Here is a 22,153-nt window from a genome sequence, read left to right on the forward strand (position 1 = left end):
CAAGTGACATATACCACACATTAAATATGGAGAAATAAAGAAGGTTTCCTGCTTATCAGCTTTCGGGTCAACCATTCATAAATATATATATATATATGTAATTTGTCTTAAATGAAAGTTTTGAAATGTCTCCTGAGCTAATTTTCTTAACATAATATCATGATTTTAAGGATTCATTTATTTTAAACAACCTTTAAGAAGAGTTTTCCACAACTGTCCTTTTTCCCCCATATATTTACATTTTAGGAATTATGCACAATTTGTAGCAATGGATAATCTTGCTTCTCAATTGAACAGACCTTTTTCTATACATTATTCTTATAAGTGGTATTAACTGTATTAACCTTTCTTATATTGATTATATATTCAACACGTTAAATAACAAGTTGGCTAAGAATGATTTTTGCTTATTTTTAAATATGTTCATATATATATATATATTCAGTATAACACCCTCTTACTATAGTAGGAATATATAGGTATGTATTGTTTTTAATTATATAATTTTAATCTAACTAATTGCCTTTGTTGAAAGCAAATGTTTCACCAGTGTATGCGGCTAAATCACAATTTGCAATTAACCATTTTTCGTTCAGTTATTAGTAAAATACTCCTATTCCAATCAAATAAAATTTACTATACTTAACAATGTGCCCAGACTGCAATTTTACACCCTTAAATATACATTTCTACCCATGAGATATACAGAACTCACCACACTGACTCCCACTTCTCACCAACAAATCTAAAGACACATGAATCTACCCAGATACCCCCTTACTCAGTAAAGGTAAAAAAAACCCCATAATTCCTGTAACTACCACTACCTGCATGTCTTTTTGTGTAGTCTGAAGTCCTTGTGGGACAGGTTTGCTCAAGTCATAATTTACAATCAATTAGAAAAACATCCACAACACATCCACAACACAGATATTGGTTTCTATTTATCTACACTGGAAGGAGCTCTTTTTGGTCAGGTTCTCACATGCAAAGCCTGCTTGCCACATATTATAAGCAGTGGTCATTTTTAAAACAATTTAACATGATTTTTACTGCAAATATTTTTTCAATAGCCAAATTTCACCCATCATTTGCCTTATTTTAAAGAGACAACCTAGGCTTTAGACCATGACAACAAGGCTAGCCGATGCCATCAAGTTAGTAGAAAATGCATAGGCCTTGATTACAAGTGAAGCATAAAATATTAATGCTAACACTAATCAAGTTAAATAAATAGCTCTCATATTCTTGTGCTCATTAAGGATGGGCGAATGTGTAATTTTTCGAATTTTGAATGTTAAAACGAATGTTATTACCGAAATTTGAATTATAAATCCGAATGTTGATAAGAACGAATATTCTTAAAAATTCTATAATCGAATGCTATTTACAGTTTTCGAATGTCACTTTCGAATTCGAATGTTTATAATTATATTGAATGTCCACATTCGAAATTTTGAATGTAACATTCTATTTAACAAATACTATTCAGAAGTTCAATAGTTCATGTGGTAGAGAGGGAATCTAGTAAATTGATACATAATAGATACTAATATATAATTTCGAATGTTTCTATATAGAATATTGCATAATTCGAATATTACATTTAAAGAAAGCATTAGAAATACTATTACAAATATAAATTTGAATTTTTCGAAAAGAATATTTTCGAATGTAATCATAAGATTCGAAACCGAACATTCGAAAATCGAATGTTAGAATGTTATGTATGCATTCGAAATTCAATTTGAACGAATGAATGTGTTAAAATTCGTTTCGTTTTTTGAATGTTGCGAAACATTCTCCCATCCCTAGTGCTCATATGTCAAGCTGAAAGTAAAAGAGGCTTCTATGGAGTGCGCTACAAAACTCTGTTTTGGCTTTTGCTCTAGTAATACCCCAAAGTGTACTAAGTCAAAGATGCATTAAGAAATAGTTTAAATACATAACATTTTCTTTTGAGTGAAAAAGCAAAGGTATTTCAACTATTTATTTAAAATATAAATAAATACAAGTGGTGTTAACAGTATTTAACATGATATGGTATATAACAAGATGTTGGACTGGGAAGAGCTTAAAGGTGTATACTGTATATGTTACGGGTAAAGTCAGATATCCGGTTAATCCTAGGATTACCCCGGTAAAACTGACATTACCCCAGCTGCTGTTGGGTAAAACCATACATCGGGCTTTGCCCGGGTAATCTTAGGATTAACCAAATGCTTCTTGATAAAGCAACCTGCTTAAAGTTAATCACAGCGCTCAGCTGATCACAGCGCTCATAACAGCTACAGAAACTAATCTCTGACCACACATATATACCGTGCACTGTAATTCCCCCATCTTCACTATTTTTTTTCCCTCTGTCTGGAGGGTTCAAGGGAGGCATCCTGCCAATCCTCTGGCATCCACCCCAAGTAAAGCTCTGTCTGGAGGGTTCAAGGGGGGCACCCTGCCAATCCTCTGGCATCCACCCCAAGTAAACCTTGGGGAATGAGGTTTACAAGGGGGGGCTTCACACCCCTTAAATCCCCCAGGCAGAGGCAACAAAGATAGTGAAGATGGGGGAATTACAATGCAAGCATTAGCTTTATCCAGAAGTGTGTGGGTACCCTAGAATTAGCCAGGTAAAGCCTGGTGTATGATCTTACATCAGGCTTTACCCATAGCTGCCGGGTAATGTCAGTTTTACCCGGGTAATCATATGATTACTCAATATCAGACTTTACCCATAACATATATTTGCATATATGTATGTGGATTGGTATGTGTGTATGTATATATGTGTAATACACATTTATATATTCACATATTCTGAGTGTGGGCCCTGTGCTATCAGTAGTGCTACACTTGAATTCTAGGCCAATATTGTTTTGGTTGTTATTTCATAAAGCCAATAAGGGCCATATATGTAGCAGAGGTAGCCTTAAGATGTCAACAGGGTGCATTTTAAGTTCTGAGGATTAGAAATGGCTGAATATTCAGAGCTAATTACACGAAAACTGGTAAAATAAATAATGGAAATAAATAAAAAAAGTTGTTTCATTATGTATAACTAAATATTTTATATAAAAACCTTAAGGTTCTTACTGTCCCTTTAATCCTGATCTGGACACAAGACATGCTTTATTTTAAAATGTGTTATAATATTTATTGGCATTGCTGCATTTTAAGAGGCTGTTTCAGAAATAGCAAAGGGCAGATTGCAGAAATAAGAGAATGTAAATTCAGGGGATATTGTGGTGTTCAGATTATTTTATGACAAACCAATGTATTGCTAATAAAATACATTTAGCTAATAAATAAATAAAACGTGTGTGTGCTTGAGAGTGCACAGTGTAACTCAATCTGACATACAGAAGTATAGGACTCTCAGTGCAAGCTGGAACAAGTTACTACCATACCCCCTCTTATACTACCTTTAATCATGTCTGAGTCATCAACTTAAGTTTAAAGGGCAGTAAACTTAACATTTTTCTTATATGATTCAGATAGAGCATACAATTTTAAAGGGACACTGAACCCAATTTTTTTCTTTCGTGATTTATATAGAGCATGCAATTTTAAGCAACTTTCTAATTTACTCCTATTATCATTTTTTTTCATTCTCTTGCTATCTTTATTTGAAAAAGAAGGCAGTGTGCATGTTTCTGCAGCAATATATGGCAGCAGTTTTGATTTAGTGTTCTATATGACAGCACTTTTTCCTGCCCTGCAGTGCTCCAGACATGTACACAATACCTATCTAGGTATCTGTTCAACAAACAATACCATAAAGAGAATGAAGCATTTTTTTTTAATTATATGCCCTGTTTGAATCATGAAATATATACAGGCATACCTCAGAGACCACTGCAATAAAGCGAATATAGCAATAAAGGGAGTCACATTCATTTTTATTGTTAAAGTTATATTTGCACTACTGTAGTCTATAAAGTGTGCAATAACATTATGTCTAAAAAAACAATGTACATACCTTAAATAAAAAAATATTTTATTGCTAAAAAATGCTAACCCTCATCTGAGCCTTTAGTGAGTCATAGGGGCCGATTTAACAAATGTCGGATGGACATGATCCGCTGTAACTGATCATGTCCGCCCGACATTGCTAAATGCCGACAGCATAAGCTGTCGGCATTTAACATCTAGTGAAATGCTTGTGCAATGTTGCCCCCTGCACATAGCTAGCAGGGGGGTGTCAATCATCCCAATCGTATCTGATCAGGATGATTGCTGTCTGCCACCTCAGAGGTGGCGGACGAGTTAAGGAGTAGCGGTCTTACGACCGCTGCTTCTTAACTTATGTTACCGGCGAGCCTAAAGGCTTACGTGGAAACAGCTGCATTAGCAGCATGTTAAATCAGCCCCATAATGTTTTTGCAGGTGGTGTGTGATAGGTGTGCATATATGTGTGTCCATGTGTATTTATGTGTTTATATGTGAATATATTTTGGAGAAATGTTGCCAATAGACTTTCTCAACACTGGGTTGCCACAAACCTTCAATTTTTAAAAAGAGCAATATCTGCAAGCACAATAAAGCGAAGTGCAATAAAACGCTAAATATGATTTTGGTACAAGAATGACATCATAGATCAGTAAATCATAACAATTCTGCCATCTAGTGTTTTTTTCTTATAATAAAGGGTTTTGTTATTCAGTTTCTTTCCTATTTACTAGCTGCCTATTTCAAAACAGATAGAATGATTGACAAATAGATAGATATAAACAGTCAGACAGACAGATAGATGATAGATAGATAGATAGATAGATAGATAGATAGATAGATAGATGATAGATATATAAATGATTGATGGATTGATAGACAGACAGACATATAAATAAAGTCAGACAGACTGACGGACAGATATATATATATATATATATATATATATATATATATATATATATATATATATATATATATATATAGACAGACAGATAGATAGATGATAGATAGATGGATGAATAGACAGATGGACAGAAAGACAGACATATAGATAGATATAAACAGGCAGGGAGATAGATAGATAGATGATAGATAGATGACAGACAGACAGACAAACGTATAATGATGGATATAGACAGACAGGCAGATAGATAGATAGATAGATAGATAGATAGATAGATATAGACAGGCAGGTAGATAGATAGATAGATAGATAGATAGATAGATAGATAGATAGATGATAGAAAGACAACTTATTTTTTAAAATTGATTAAACAAAATAAAATCTAAACCAAAAAAGGGAAATATATTTTCTTTTTATCCGTAACCTAAAAGTTCACTCCAAGATACAGAAGCATTTTATTTTTTATCCATCAGAAACAGACACACCAATATATTTACCTATTCAGCCCCACTGGAGTCATTGAATTTAAACACACTGTTAAACACTTTGAAATTGTACTATAAAAAAAATCTTTAATTATGTGTGGTAAAAAATCATTTTCATTATACATTTTTATTTAGTGCTTCCACTTTTCCTGTAATTTTAAGTCTGAAAAGTAAGAGGTCTCGTATTATGAGAACAAACACATGGCTGGTTTCACCCTGCCACATATCTGCTCCAAAGTGGCCTCACCTGTGGTAATGCAATTACAAACTGAAAAACAATGTGGCAACCCTTGTATACTCCAGTAACAACTCCAGATGGGCTCCTCCAAATAAGTCATAGGTAGGGTTTGGATATTTAAAAACAATTGCATTAATTAAGGTCTTTATCTTGTAAAAGTGTTTACTGTTCCTTTCCCTTATATATTCAAACACACTAAAAGCGCTAATATAAAGTATTAAAAAAATAAGTGCAGCAAAAATTGTGTATAATAAAATGTTTTATTTTATTATTGTGATCATTCTATACATAAAAATATGTGATAAAATTCACAAGAATTCACAAAAAGCGATTTTAAAAAGGTATCAGTAGTTGCAGTCAAAACAGACTGAAGCGTATTCGGCACCTTACAGTTTTAGTGTGTTAACAATCAAGCAACTGAATTTAACAAGACAAAATATCAAATTCCAAACATGATTAGTTTAAGATAAAATTCTTGTGGTCCCATGGATTATAGCATATTGGACATGATGGAATACAAAATCGCTAACTCTTGGTCACGCCCCAATGAAGGTGCCTCATTTTTTCTAGTATTTACTAGTTAGCAATTTTGTATTCCATCATGTCCAATATGTTATAATAAATGGGACCACAAGGATTTTAACTTCTGGTGAACTGCTTGTGCAATGCCGCCATCTGCAGATTTGCGACCAATCGGCCGCTAGCAGGGGGTGTCAATCAGCCCGATCGTATAGGGCGGATTGAAGACCGCAGCCTCAGAGGCTTTATAACTACTGTTTCCTGCGAGCCTGAAAGCTTGCACTGAAACAGGGGCATCAAGCTCCATTCGGAGCTTGATAATTCGGCCCCCATGTTTTCTTTACCAACCCATCTATCTGTAGATTACATTTTCAAATTTAAAGATTTAAAGTATGCCATTATTTTATGACAATTGAGAATTCTACAACAAAATGTGTAAAAAACAGGTTATTGAAAATGTAATAAACAATTATATAAATAATAGTATGTGCGGTTTTTTTTCTAAACTATATAGTCAAAACATTTGAGGATGTATAATTGTATTAGGTAACCTTTCTAAATTAATTATACATAAACAATAATTCACAGAGAACTTTTTTTTTTATTTTTTATTTCAGGACAATGTATGTTGTGCATACAATGAGTAGCTATAAAGAGCATTTCTGCTGCATCCTGCAGTGTATTTATGTGTGTTTGTGTGTGGGGGGTTCACCATGTAAACTTATAAACCTGGTCAATTTGATGTCTAGTTGGGGAAACATTGTGTAACCAGTGATCACCTGACTGCAATGCCCACAATAGAACCGAAAACAAAAATTAAAAGACAGATTTAGTCTCCTTTAAACAAGGGCCTTATTTATTCAACTTTGACCTGTAGTGATAGAGGCTCCCACACAGGGCCGCCACTAGAAATTTTGGGGGCCCTTACTGAACCATTGATCAGTCGTCGTCGTCCCCCCCTTTGACATGTGCAATTTTTTACCAAGTGACTAAAACGTATATGCACTTTATTCTTAAAGGGACAGGAAACCCCAACATTTTATTTCATGATTTGGATAGAACACACAATTGTAAACAACTTTCCAATTTACTTCTATTATAAAATTTGCTTCATTAGCTTGTTATCCTTTGCTGAAGGAGCAGTAATGTACTACTGGCAGCTAGATGAACACATCTAGTTAGCCAATCACAAGAGACAAAAGTGTGTAGGCATCAATCAGAAGCTAGCTCTCACTAGTGTAGGATATGTACATACTCTTTTTCAACAAGGGATACCAAGAGAACAAAGAACATTTGAAAAAAGAATTGAATATAAAAGTGTCTTAAAAATACATGCTCTGTCTGAATCACACAAGTCTAATTTTGACTTTCCTATTAATTTAAGTGTAGTCAAACTAGGAAATGTTGTAAAGGTAGTAACAAACAAACACACAGATACACTCATACACTGAAACACACAGTCGCACATAAGGATTCACATATAGGCCCTCTAGAAGACACGCAAAGAAACACACGAACACACTCAGACACCCACACTGACACTCAGCACTTGTTTACAGTGACCTAACAAGTCATGAGGTAAACTACAGTTTTGTCAAAAAAGGAGATTTACAAGACACAATATGGAGTTATATCTTTTTATCAAGGAAGATGCCAACTATATGATGCCAACAGCATGCAGTGGCCTAAAGGAAGCGCCCTTAACTGCCTAAACAATAATTTAAAGTTTAAGTGGTGGATTGATGATTTTTGGAAAGGTCTTAGTCTCAAAGTCTGTAGAAAGATGTGAATTATCAGTAGTAAGGTCAAAATGTCCTAAAAAGGAACAGACAATGGACACACACACACACAAACTTAAACACAAACTTGCACATACACCCAAGGCAACACCCACAGAGGCAGCCTCAACCTCAAAAACACACACAAAGACAAACACACTCACAGACACCCACAGAAAACACACACACAAACACCCACAGAAAACACACAAATACATACATACACACATACCCTCACTGAGACATCCACACAAAACACACAAAGACATACACACACACACCGTCACAGAAACACACAGACATATGCACACACCCTTACAGAGACACCCACAGAAAACCCACAGATATCTGCACACACCCTCACATAGACATCCATAGAAAACACACAGACATACATACATACCCTCACAGAGACACCCACGGAAAATGTACAAAGACATATGCACATACCCTCAGAGAGACATCCACAGAAAATACAGACATACATACATACACACACACACACACACCATCACAGAGACATCCACAGAAAACACAGAAAACACACAAAGACATACACACCCATCCTCACAGAGGCATCCACAGAAAATACACAAAGACATACATACACACACACCCTCACAGAGAAACTCACTGAAAATGCACAAAGACATATGCACACACCCTCACAGAGACATCCACAGAAAATGCACAACGACACACACACACCCCCTCACTGAGACATCCACAGAAAATGCACAAAGACAGACACACACACACACACACCCTCACAGAGAGACCCACAAAAAAATACATACACACTCATAGAGACACCAACAAAAGCACAAAGACGTAAAAACAGACACCCACAGAAACACTCACAGGAGCTAAACTTTCTCCACATTGCCATCCCCTAAATCAACAGTGTGTGACATGCATGATAAAAAAAAAAAAAGAAATTAAGAGATTACTTTTTTTTAAAGAATCATATTTGTAAATGTGCAAACAAAAATTCTTCTGTGAATTCAAAATTGTACATTAATGATCTGTCAGAATGGGTAGATGAAGAAAAGTATTTTGAAAGATTGACATATGTTTGGGTTTTTTCCTCCCCCATTGTCCCCAACCAAGAGCACCACTTCAAATCTGGTGTACAAATGTTCCCATCTGTCAGCTGTACTTATGGATTTTGAAAATTCTGTACTCTATATGGTCTTGGTGGAACCATAAGCTGTGGTACTCACTCTCATACCATTCAATCTGGTTAAATGCAGGATTTAGGCTTGTTTGTATGTACTTCAAAAATAAGTCAGTTGTAGTGTAAACTGAACAATGTCAAGTTAACCTGTCTCATTCCAAACACTGAGCATTGTTAGTCTGAGGGTATAACATTTTATGCAGATGTAAAAATCTTGATAAAATACCTCCTGGCATCTGGAAAGTCCTTGCATAAAGGGGCAGTAAACTGGAATGTAATAAATATATATATAAAATCATATCTGGAAAAAAAGGGCACCTACCATTTGTGTATTGAGGAGGAAACATTTCTGCATAGTTTTAAATATAGAATTTCTACAGCATTGTTAAATAATCATAAATACACTGCTGCATTTTGCATATTACAATCCGAAATTGCACAAAGAAATAAAAAAGCTTTTACTAAGTAAGTCCTACCTCCTCTGCAAATGAAAGTGATCTGCCGTTTGACTGAGGCACACACTTTACAAACTGAAGTTCCAAGTCTGTCTCATACTGTGCATAGTGGTTTAGTGCACAATCAAAAATCCTCTTAAATGCTAATGCTTTACTCCTTGTAATGACATTTCCTGTGCTCAATTGCACTCTGCTGTAGCGCCCTCTGGTGGCTGCCAAAATTTAAAAAAATAAAAATAATAATAGTTGTACTTGACTCATGGGGGCCCCTGGCCCAGTGGGCCCCTCGTGGGACATTTCACTATCAGACCAAACTTGGCCAGTTGTCTTTTTATCCTGGCTTCAAGCTGAAATAATAGGGAATAACCCAGAGCAGAGAAATTTTGCAAAATGAGGTAAGCGGTACTGACAGTAGGCAGGGTAGACTTTGGTGGCAACAGGAGAGAAATCCAGTGATATGGCAGTTCAAGGATAAACCAATAAAGGGAATGGAAACAGGCATGAATCAGTAACAAATTAATCCAGTGATATAACAGTTCAGGGATAAACCAATAGAATGGTCAGCCAGGCAGAGTTCGGCAACCGTATAGCAATCCAATAGTTCAAGGGTTAAGCAGGCAGAGTGGTCAGACAGGCAGAGTTCAGCAACAGTATGGCAATCCAGAACTTAAGGGGTTAAGCAAGCAGAGAAGTCAGACAGGCAGAGTTCAGTAATGTTATATCAATCCAGCACATAAAGATAATAGCACCCAGGAGCACACACAATAACACCTATACTTGGGCAGTGATAGGTAGAAATTGAGCAACTTACATAGGCGCAGGATTCACATCTAAGGAGATCCTGACCGGCTTCAGAGGAGAGGAGACGTGCGGCGATGACGTCACCGATGCACGCACACAGGAGCCGACTCTTCCCCTGGCAACAGCCAGAGTGGCGTGGCAATTTTTGCTTGAATGTCAACTCCCCTATAAGTAAACTTTTGGCAAACGGTAACTGTATGCAAATTAAAAAAACACAACTAATATGATTTTCTAGCCTCTGAAAGGTACAAAGGATATCTAACCAACTATCAAGTCATTTTAATATGTATTTATGAGTATTGGATCTAAAAAAAAAAAAAGAGAAAAAGCTAACAAGCTAGGGCAATAAAAAATATATTACAAAAAAGCATTCATATCTATTTCAATATTGTATCTTTGTGGTTGGAGGTTATTAATTTGTAGATCTGTTCCTTTTGTGTTTCTTTGTTTTTGCTTGAGAATAGAAAATGTATCATTCTTAAATGTAATAAAAGGTAGTATATACCCAGTCTATAACTTTTTCCAATCCTTCTGTACTATGATTATGAATTCTTCCAGAGTGATTAGGGATAAAGTGTCGGTCAAACCTTTTGTTCCATTAAAATTAGGAAATTCCCGTTTACAGGCTCATGATAAATAACCAGAAATCACAAGTGGCTGGTTATTGCTACCGTGAGTGAGCTAAGAAAATTAACCAGAGGTCAGACCTCTGGTTAATTTTCAAAATACCCAACATTTGGCCCCAAAATAAGGAATATTCTTTAATTTCAAAACAAAACAAAAACAGAAAGCAGTTTTGAGGGGTTAAAGTTGGTGGGTGTGGGATGTTGAACTGAAAAGGGCCTTACATAGCAGTCTATGGGCACTGTGTGTTCCTTGTAAATATATATACACATATTAACACATAAATATATAAAAATATTTATATATATATATATATATATATATATAAATATATATATATATATTCATATGCATTTATATTTACAATCTGTTGCCCATTGCTATGTGATTTACCCGCTTGGCTGCACTAGGTTCTCAGTCATGTCTCAAAGCATGAGAATGAGGTTCCCATTGGAGCCTTAGGAAGTGCGCTCTCATGAGCACAAAGCTTCCTTGCAATGCGAACATGAGGTCACATTCGCATTGCGGTTAACTTGTAATACCAGCAGACATTTGCATGCACTGGTATTACTCAGTGGAGTGCATATATCACTTTTGCAAAACCTATATTTTGCGCTCCACTTGTAATCTATATTTATTTATAGACTTTTTAGCAATGCTATTCATAATTTTAACCTTATCCATAGCTTTCCTAAATGTTTCATTAACCATTACTTAAAGGGAAATGAAATCCAAATTTTATATTTCATGATTTAGAAAAAGCATGCAAATTTAAACAACTTTCTAATGTAATTCTATTATCTAATTTTTTCATTCTTTTGATATCCTTAGCTCAAATGTATATCTAGACAGGCTCACTAGCTGCTGATTGCTGGCTGCACATAGATGCCTTGTGTGATTGGCTCACCCATGTGCATTGCTAATACTTCAACAAAGGATAGCTGAAGAATAAAGCACATTAGATAATAGAAGTAAATTGGAATGTTGTTTAAAAATTTAATTCTCTATCTGAATCATGAAATAATTTTTTGGGGTTTAATGTCCCTTTAATTCTTCCTAATAAAAAAATTTATTGTACAGTTTCTTCAATTTCTTTGACATTTTGACATTTGTTATAATAATTGCTAGTTTCTTTCAAGAACACATTACGATAAGAAGACTAATGCTAATTTTTGGCAATCTATTTACTTTATCCCCCATAAAAAAGAATAGTTCCCATAGGTGCATTTATAACTATGGATGGACTATTATTGTATTTTAAGGTTAATGTAGTACGTGGGGACATTAAGTAAGTTTAATACTTTGTGTTGCTTTCTATATTGACTGAATAGTAACACGTGTTTTATTGACCACATCTGTATTTTTACAACTTAGAGGAATATGGCTGCACCTCACTGATGAGGTCCAATGAAGGTCGAAACAATCATCTGTGGTTGCCTTGTTCAAAGAGGGATTGCCTGGTATTTTGGGGCTGGGCGTACATTGTTAAGTGGGATCAGACTGATATACTTCTGTGTGAAACGCATTATTGGGCTAAAAGAAGCTGCTCCCAAGTGGTAAATCACCATAAAACAAGCTAACAAGTTATTGAGCTGGTGTTTGTTCCTGAGAGCACTTCTCTTTCTGTATGTATTTTTATAATTTGTTTAACTTTTGACATGCTTTATTTTTTTTATTGGTGAGATGATATAGCACAGTATTTTACTTTGCTAAAAAAATAATTAAACAATTAAAAAATGCACACCCATTTTTACTTTAGTGCCCTATGGCCAAGATCCATCATACCATTGCATGTGTTATAAACGTGCCGTTACAAGTACAGTAAAATGTAATGCCAGAACTCATACATTTTATGCTGCAGCACAATGTGAATTGGAAGAAAGCGTTAGTACTCTTGTGTTAATATTTATGTCCTGACAAGCATTTAAAATAGTTTGCCTTGAAAAGACATAACTCTTTAACTCGCCATCCAAGCAATGCCTTAATTGCAGATGAAAAACCACGTCATCATACGGGGGAGGGCACTATCGGAGGGGGAGGGGAGCATGACTATGTATGTTTGTTTATTTATTTGAGTAGAGGCTCAGGGAGCCCCTATCTGCAAATAAAGCTATATAACCATACCCAATGTCCCTTATTTATAAGAGGTTAACCCCATCTTCTTTTTACATTAGAGTTTACAAAACGATACACTATTGTTTTCAACATTGTTTTTTACAATCTTAATAAAAATAATCATTTCTTTTTACAGTTTTTGTTGTACAGTTCTTAGGTGTCATAATTTATACATCATTTAATAAATATGTGTATATTTCTCACTGAAAATGACCTACTGTAAGTGTTAAATATACAGTATATACAGCAACTTGGTGTGATTTATCTATGAAAATATCTGCTGTATAAAAAGAATTAGAAAATATTTAACTACTCTGGCATAGATTACAAGTGAAGCACAAACATATTAGTGCTGTTGAACCCTATCTCAGCTCAAGTTAAACCAATAGTGCTTTAGTTCTTCTGTTTATATTACAAGTTGAAAGTAACATGGTTGCACTCAAGAGAGAGAGAGAAAGAGAGAGAGAGAGAGAGAGAGAGAGAGAGCCTCAGGTGCTTTATCATTTGGAGTTTGTATAGTATGGCCGTGCCAACTCCCTCACCTCATAGACTATGGGGCCTACCTATCAAGCTCCGTACGGAGCTTGAGGGCCCGTGTTTGACACCCCCTGTTGGCAGCCGATTGGCCACGAGTCTGTAGGGGGCGGCGTTGCACCATCAGCTCACAAGAGCTGCTGGTACAATGCTGAATACGGAGAGCGTATTGCTCTCCTCATTCAGCGATGTCTATTGGACCTGATCCGCACTGTCGGATCAGGTCCAACAGACATTTCATAAATAGGCCTCTATGGGGCTTGCTACGAAGCTCAAGCTCTAACCCGAAGGTGCATTAAGCCAAAGTGCACTAAAGCCCAAGGTTAAGAAATCATTTAAATACCTTTCAGGTAGTTTACGAGTTATGTGGGTTAGAGGGTTTTTAACGAATGCAACAAAAGTTGTGTTATTTCACACTCCATAGTGCTGCCATTACAAGTTTTGAAACAGACGGCTTGTGCGTGCGATATGGTTGCGTTGAGCTCCATACCGCACAAAATACAAGCGCTGTTTTGATGTGCTCATGCACACTTTCCCCATAGACATCAATGGGGAGAGGGGGTTAGAAAAATCCTAACACCTGCGATTGCGGAATTAAAAGCTCCGTAACGCAGCCCCATTAATGTCTATAGGGAAAACCCTAACCTAAACCTCACGTCTAAACACCCCTAATCTACTGCCCCCAACATCGCCGCCACCTACATAAACTTATTAACCCCTAATCTGCCGCTCCCAATATTGCCGCCACCTAAATAAGTCTATTAACCCCTATTCCGCCGCTCCAAGACATCGCCGCCACTAAATAAAGCTATTAATCCCTAAACCTCTGGCCTCCTACATTACTACCACTAAATAAACCTATTAACCCCTAAACCGCCAACCCCTCCACAATGTAACAACCTAAATTAAACTATTAACCCCTAAACCTAACCCTAACTGTAACCCTAACCCTAGACCTGACACCCCTTAACTTTAACAAAATTAAAGTAAAAGTATGAACTAAATAATACCTATTTAAAACTAAATACAAACTTACCTGTGAAATAAAACATGTTAGCTACAATATAACTAATAGTTATGTTGTAGCTAGCTTAGGTTTTATTTTTATTTCACAGGTAAGTTTGTATTTATTTTAACTAGGTAGACTAGTTAGTAAATAGCTATTAACTATTTACTAACTATATACAGTAGTTAAAATAAATACAAACTTACCTGTGAAATAAAACCTAAGCTGCCTTACACTAAAACCTAACATTACAAAAAATAAAAAAACACTAAAATTACAAAAAATAAAAAAACCTACCATTGCAAAAAATAACTAGCAAAATTATCCAAAACAATAAAAAAATATTCATATTCTAATACCCTGTTTTAAAAAAAAAACACCCCAAAATAAAAAAGCCTAATCTATAATAAACTACCAAAAGCCCTTAAAAGGGCCTTTTGTAGGGCATTGCCCTAAAGATAACAGCTCTTTTCCTACAAAAGAAAAACAAAATCCCCCCTAATAGTATACAAACCCCCAAACCCACAAAATAAAAATAAAGTAAAGTCTAATCTACCCATTGCCATGAAAAGGGCATTTGTATGGGCATTGCTCTTAAAAGGGCATTCAGCTCTTTTTCCTGCCCTTAAAAGTGCATTCAGCTCTTTTATGAAATGCCCAACCCCTAATCTAAAAATAAAAACCCACCCCAAAACAAAAAAACAAAACAAAAACATTACACAAAATAACAAATGAATTATCCAAAATAATAACAATTATTCCTATTCTAATACCCATTTGAAAACAAACACCCCAAAATAAAAGAAACCTAATCTAGAATAAACAACCAATAGCCCTTAAAATGGCCTTTTGTAGGGCATTGCCATTCTATTGGCTGATTGGAATCAGCCAATAGAATGAGAGCTGCTTAAATCCTATTGGCTGATTTAAACAGCCAATAGGATTTCAGCAGCCCTAATTCCTATTGGCTGATTCAAATGTTTTAGCCAATAGGAATGCAATGGTACCCCCAGCATAAAAGGGGTACCTTGCATTTCAATCCTCAGTGTGCAGCGAACGATCGCATGAAGAGGACCTGCACGTCAAATCAATGGACCTCCACCTGGACCTCCGCCTGGACCTCCGCCTTGGACCTCCGCCTGGACCTCCACCTTGGACCTTCACCTGGACCTCCGCCTCTGTGCATCGACTGCTCCGCCTCCACAGGGATCAAGAAGATGCCGGTCCCACGATGGATGAAGATGGAGTTGCGTGGATGAAGACCTCTCGCCGCCTGGATGTCCGGACTTCAGGAACTGTAAGTGGATCTTCGGGAGTTAATGTTAGGATTTTTTAAACTTTTTTGGGTGTTTTTTATTTTTTTATTTTAGGGCTTGGACTTTTCTTAAAAGAGCTAAATGCCCTTTTCATGGCAATGCAAAAGAGCTAAATGCCATTTTAAGGGCAATGCCCATAGGTTTTTGTTCTTAGGTTTTTTTATTTTGGGGGGTTGGTTGGGTGGTGAGTTTTACTGTTGGGGGGGTCTTTGTATTTTTTTTTTTACAGTTAAAAGAGCTGTTTAACTTAGGTCAATGCCCTACAAAAGGCCATTTTAAGGGCTATTGGTAGTTTATTGTAGGCGTTTGGGTGTTTTTTTTTTATTGGGCTATTAGATTAGGTGTAATTCTTTTTTATTTTTGATAATTTTGTTTGTTATTTTTCGTAATTTAGTGTTTGTTATTTTTTGTAATTTAGTATTTTTTATTTTTTGTAATTATATACTTTGTAATTTTTATAGTAGTGTTAGGATTTTTTTAATGTGTATTTTAGTTTTCTTTAATTGGTAGTTTAATTGTAGTTTAATAGTTATATTAGTTTAATTGTTAGTTTAAACTTAGTTTTTTTGATTTGATTTAATATAAGATTGAAATTGTAATTTTAATATAAAGTTAGGGGGGTGTTAGGTTTTGGGGTTACTAGTTTAAATTAATTTATTGCAATGCGGGGGGGCTTTCAGTTTAGGGGTTAATAGTTTAATTTAGTATATTTCGTTGTGGGGGCTTTCGGTTTAGGGGTTAATAGGTTTATTATAGTGGTGGTGGTGTTGGGGAAAGGCGGAATAGGGGTTAATACATTTTATTAGTGGCGGCGATGTCGGGAGCGGCAGATTAGGGGTTAATAACTTTATTATAGTATTTGCGATGTGGGAGAGCCTCGGTTTAGGAGTTAATTGGTAGTTTATGGGTGTTTAGTGTACTTTAGTTATGAGTTTTATGTAACAATTTTGTTGCATAAAACTCATAACTACTGCTCTCAGATGGCGGTACGGATCTTGTTGGTATAGGCTAGAACGCAAGCTTTTTAGCCTCACTGCAAAACTCGTAATGGCTGCGCTATGGAAGTCCCATGAAAAAAACGTAATTTTTACAAGTGCGGGACTGACGTTGTGCTACAGGCTAAAAGACTAGCGGGAAAAGCTATACCGACAAGTCTTGTAATGGCTGCATTGCAGTTTTAACGCTGAAATTACTATTTTTTCAGCGTTGAAACACGAACACACAACTCGTAATCTACCTTTTTATTATTTACTCTGAAGAAAATGTAACTCTATATATGTGTACTTATATATATATATATATATATATATATATATATATATATATATACACAGGTATATATATATATATATATATATATATATAAATTCTCCATGTGTGTCTGCACTCCCAATGCTGTGTAGTCATCAACCAGGGTGCAAAGTCAATCAAGTATACAGTCTATATCCAATAAGGGACTGCACTCGCTGGATTTGGTTTAAGAAACCTTCAAATCTTTATTATGGTAACGTTTCAGGGTTCGCAGACCCCTTCCTCAGACCAGATAACAGTGCAAGTGAACAAAGTGTGCAATATATAGCACTAGCCCCACCCATCACAAACATCAAAATTGCGCCAAAAATCCATCACCATGGTAACACATAAACAAGGCCTAATGACCATACTACCAGAAAACACAATAAAAAATAAAAAATAAAACAAACTGCATATGCAAGTATCTTGCATTACCTCATAGCTGAACACTAATATATACAAATATTGAGTAGTAGATATTAAGTAGTTGCAAAAGTATAACTGTAATCAGTTACTGATCCAGTCTAAGTAGGTTAAAGTATATTTAGACAAGCAATGATGGAAAACACACTAATCAAATAATAAAAGTAAACATCATGCAAGAAGAGGAATCTATCTATCAGTTGCACTGTGCAAAACCGTATTAACCTCCCTGTATCCAGTTGCAGGAATCAATCTTAAGGGAATATACATATAAGCCATAACATATAAACATTCCAAAACAGATTAGGCATTTAAACCTCTTACATTTGAAATAGGTCAAAAAAATAAAAGTCAATCAAATATACATATGAGGTCCCCCATACAATGTCCCCCATATTCATCCCAAAGCTTGCTATGACCAATCCTATATAAAAGTATTTGAGCTATATGTACTAACCTGACATTCTGATAGATACAATTATCCAAAATTGTCAAGCCCCCTGGGCGCGCAGAGCAATGTGTTGTGTCCCATGCGAGCTGTATATAAAAAAGGCCAGTGGTTCCCAGTGCTAGGGTTCTATGCAAGTTGTCTAGCCAGTGTAATATTCCCTAGTGTTAGGAGCTTAGATAGATATATACATGGATGCATGTATTTACCTGTGTACCAAGTCTGTAGTGCATCAGTGAAACAGGCGCGGCTCAGCCCGGTATAGCGTGAGTGAGCTTACAGCACGACCGCATGGCTAATTAGCATAGCCTGTCAGTCACTCAATGGGCGTAGCTAGGTCACGGAGTGACAGCGGAGTCAGTAGTTAGAGTTATGCAGAGCTGCTAATGAACCTATCTCAACTGAGCTTCTATGTAAACCCAAACAGACCAAAGCTGGTATAAAAGGCTTATTTTAAATGACAACATAAGGCTCCAATATGGTCTAGTGTGGATTAGGATATATAACTATATGTGTGCATAAACATCAAAGCATCTAGTGGGAGCTATCGAATACCGCTGTGTGCGAGATAATGGGAGGCAGGTAGATTTAAGATAGGGCGAACCTGGAGCAAAAAAAAAAAAATTACTGCTCAAAACATAAAAAATAAAAAATTAAAAAATTACCAAATTAACATTAAACCGTTAATAAATAAATAATATCAATAGCCAGCCTGGACCAATGTTAGATAAGCCCTAGCAGGCCAAGTAGAAAAATAGGGGGGTAGTTAAGTACTGCCATAATGGGTCCTACATGCTCATAAGAACCACTAGAGTGTAATTTATGTGAGTGTTAAATCATTAACCACAGATACTATTGCGGGGTAACTATATTTAGAATAGACATCATAATAACTGTCTAACGAATGATATACAATAGTTCAATGGTCTAGTACCCCTACAGATCCTAACAAATGTAACATGTATAGAACATACTTGTGCCCGAGAAGGTCACTCGTACAGTAGGATCTCAATACGGATATCATTGACCCCCTGTATACATATGGCAATCAAGTTCAGTTAAATAGACACAATCAAAAGAGGGCACACTATAGGTAGACATATCAGCTGAGCCAAAAATGCAGAAAATATAAAAAAAATATCAAGGCAATATCAAGATACTCAAAGCACAGCACCTGCGGGTCACCATATCAAAGGTACGGTAAAAGTGCACCCTAACCGGCATATATAATACACTAAGTACTGTCAATACGAATACATTGTTGTACGCAAGGGCATATATAACTGTGATAAGTCAAGGCTTCAGAGGAAACAGTGCCAATCATTAGACATGTTTAATCCTCTGGGGTAGATGGTATCTAGTCTATGGATCCATCTAGCCTCCATCTGCAAGAGTGTCCTGCCCCGGTCACCCCCACGCCTGAGGGGGGGGGGACGTGGTCAATTAAAATGAAGCGTAAATCTGTTACCTTGTGGCCTGCTTGCAAGAAATGTATTGCCACCGGTTGGTCCGAGGTCCCTTTGTCGATAGCGGTTCGTATCGCTGAGCGATGGTTTGCCATTCTTAAGCATGCGTTGTCTGTTGTTTTGCCAACATAAAAACGTCCACAACAACAGCTCAGTAGGTATACGACATGGCTTGTAGTACAGGTGATGAAGTGCTTTATAGTGAATTTCTGGTTAGTATGGGGGTGTCTGAATACTTTGCATGGGATCATACCGCTGCAAGTTGTGCAGCCCTTGCATCTGTAACAACCCATTTTGTTAGTTTTAAGCCATTTCTTGGTGTAAATATGTTGAGGATCTGTTTGCATAAGTATGTCCCTCAGACTTCTACCCCGTCTATAGCCCATGATTGGTGGATCCATATGCCCAAAGGGTAGTGTCCGGTCTGTGCCCAGAATCTCCCACCTGTTACGAATTGAATCTGCCAATGGTTTCTTTCCTCTGTCAAAAGTGGTTGTAAAGACCATCCTTGGGGTCTCTTTCCTAGTGTTTGCTGGAGTGTCTTGTGCCATGTTTGTTTCAATTTCATCTCTCACCTTCTTAATAAGGTTATCCTTATATCCCCTTTGTTGGAATTTCTCAGCCATCTGGTCCAGTTGGAGATCTCTATTTGTGGTCTCCGTGTTGTTTCGTACAACCCGTATCAGCTGTGATTTAATTATTGCCTTCCGAGTATGTGGGGGGTGATTGCTTGTGGCTTCCAGCAATGAGTTTCTGTCAGTAGGTTTAGAAAAAAGGGTCGTGAATAACCTATCAAGTTTCTTATAAATCCGTAAATCCAGGAAATCGATCTTCTCTGGATCATATTTCAACTCAAATTTTATTGGGTTTGGTAGTGCATTGAGTTTGGTTACCCATTCAGTAAGGAGTCCCACTGGTCCATGCCACACAAAGAAGACATCATCAATGTACCTTCTATAATGTCTTATCATTCCATGATTGAACACATCCATGACGTCTCTTTCAAATTGCTGCATGTAAAGGTTTGCATAAGACGGTGCCATATTAGATCCCATGGCAGTTGCTGGTAGAAAGTATTTTCAAAGCGAAAATAGTTAAATTTTAGAAATTTCTCAAGAATATTTAGGATAAAAGTTGTGGGTGGTCCTATGTATGGGTACTGGTCCAATGCTGCTGCAATTGCATTTATTCCCCCGGCATGAGGGATCACCGTGTACAAACTCCTCACATCCATAGTTACCAGGATATCATCCTGGGTGATACCCTCCACAGTGTTAAGTATCTTAATAAGTTCACCTGAGTCTTTGATGTAGGAGTCCATGGATCTAACAATAGGTTGTAGAAATACATCAACATATTGAGCCAATGGTTGTAGCAGAGAGCCCCTTGCGGAGACTATCGGTCTTCCAGGTGGGCTTATTTGGTCCTTGTGTATTTTTGGCAGGGTATAGAGTATCGGATGGATGGGATGCGTAGTGCAGAGGAAGTCAAACTCGTCCTGATCGATCCACCTAAGTTGTAGTGCTTCTGCCAGTGTTGTATCAATCTCCATTTTGAATTCTTCAGTAGGGTTCCATGTGAGTTTTTTGTATGTCACTCCATCATTGAGTTGCCTCAGTATTTCTGTCCGGTACTGCGTATAATTCATAATGACAATGGCCCCACCCTTGTCAGCTGGGCGTATGACAATGTCAGGGTCAGAGGAGAGTGTCTTTATTGCCAATCTCTCTGTCTTGGTTAAGTTTGGTCGATGAAATTCACTGTTACATTGTCCTGAATCATTGGTAATTTGCCTTGTAAAAGTTTTGATACTAGTTCCACAGGTGTTAGGTTCAAATTTGCTTTTGGCTCTAAACCTCTTGCGCTCTGTGTCCGCATTTAGATCCTTAAAATGTTCTTTTAGTTTTAGATTCCTCTGGAATTTTTGTATATCCAGGTACGTAGCAAAGTCACTGTGTTTAAATGTGGGGATGAAGGTAAGGCCTTTGTTGAGAAGGCTATTCTCATCAGCCGTCAATGTCCTGTCACTAATGTTGATGACAATGTCCAGTTTCTCTACCTGGGTGGTAGGGGTGGTCTTCTTGCCACAGTAGCTCCCCCTCCTCGGGTGCGGCCTCGGCTTCTTGTGTTGGCTGATCTGGTTGTGATCCCTAAAAAATGTGAGTTAGAAGTAGATGGTACCTGATCTGTATTTCCTTGTTCCACATAGTTAGCCTCATTGTCTGATCCTGAGCTGCTGTCAACTGTGTTTAAGAATCTGGACCGGTATTGTCGCTGTCGTCTTGGTCTCTGTGTGTTTCTCTGTTGATTGCTACCATGTAGCCAATAGTAGACTTTTTTCTCCTTGTAGTCATTGTCCACAGTAGTGATCTTTTGATTCTTAAAGGCCATGAGTTCTTTCTTGTACTCATTTACTTGTTTGCCGATCTTTTCCATCCATGCATTGTCAGGATCATCCATGAGTACTTGCAATTTCTGGTTGTTAAATATAGTCAGTTCTTCTCTAACTGTAGCCAGAATGTTTGTACATTCCTCAATGACAAGTAGAATCAGGTAGAATCAGGTCCATTGAACACTTGTTAAGAATCTGACACCAGCGTAGGCAAAAGTTTTTATTGTTCCT

General features: G+C 36.7%; 1 protein-coding gene across 2 annotated transcripts in view; it reads left to right on the forward strand.

Moving 5' to 3' along the window:
* LOC128639078 (sialic acid-binding Ig-like lectin 14) overlaps positions 1-431 on the forward strand; it is a 434,418-nt gene extending 433,987 nt beyond the window's left edge. For both annotated transcript variants that reach the window (XM_053691228.1, XM_053691229.1), the window contains one exon: positions 1-431. This exon is cut by the window's left edge and continues 25 nt beyond it. In XM_053691228.1, coding sequence (XP_053547203.1) covers positions 1-38 — 38 coding nt within the window. In that variant the 3' untranslated portion in view covers positions 39-431.
* Positions 432-22,153: the final 21,722 nt, after the last annotated feature.

The sequence above is a fragment of the Bombina bombina genome, chromosome 8, assembly GCF_027579735.1.
Source record: "Bombina bombina isolate aBomBom1 chromosome 8, aBomBom1.pri, whole genome shotgun sequence".
Lineage (NCBI taxonomy): Eukaryota > Metazoa > Chordata > Amphibia > Anura > Bombinatoridae > Bombina > Bombina bombina.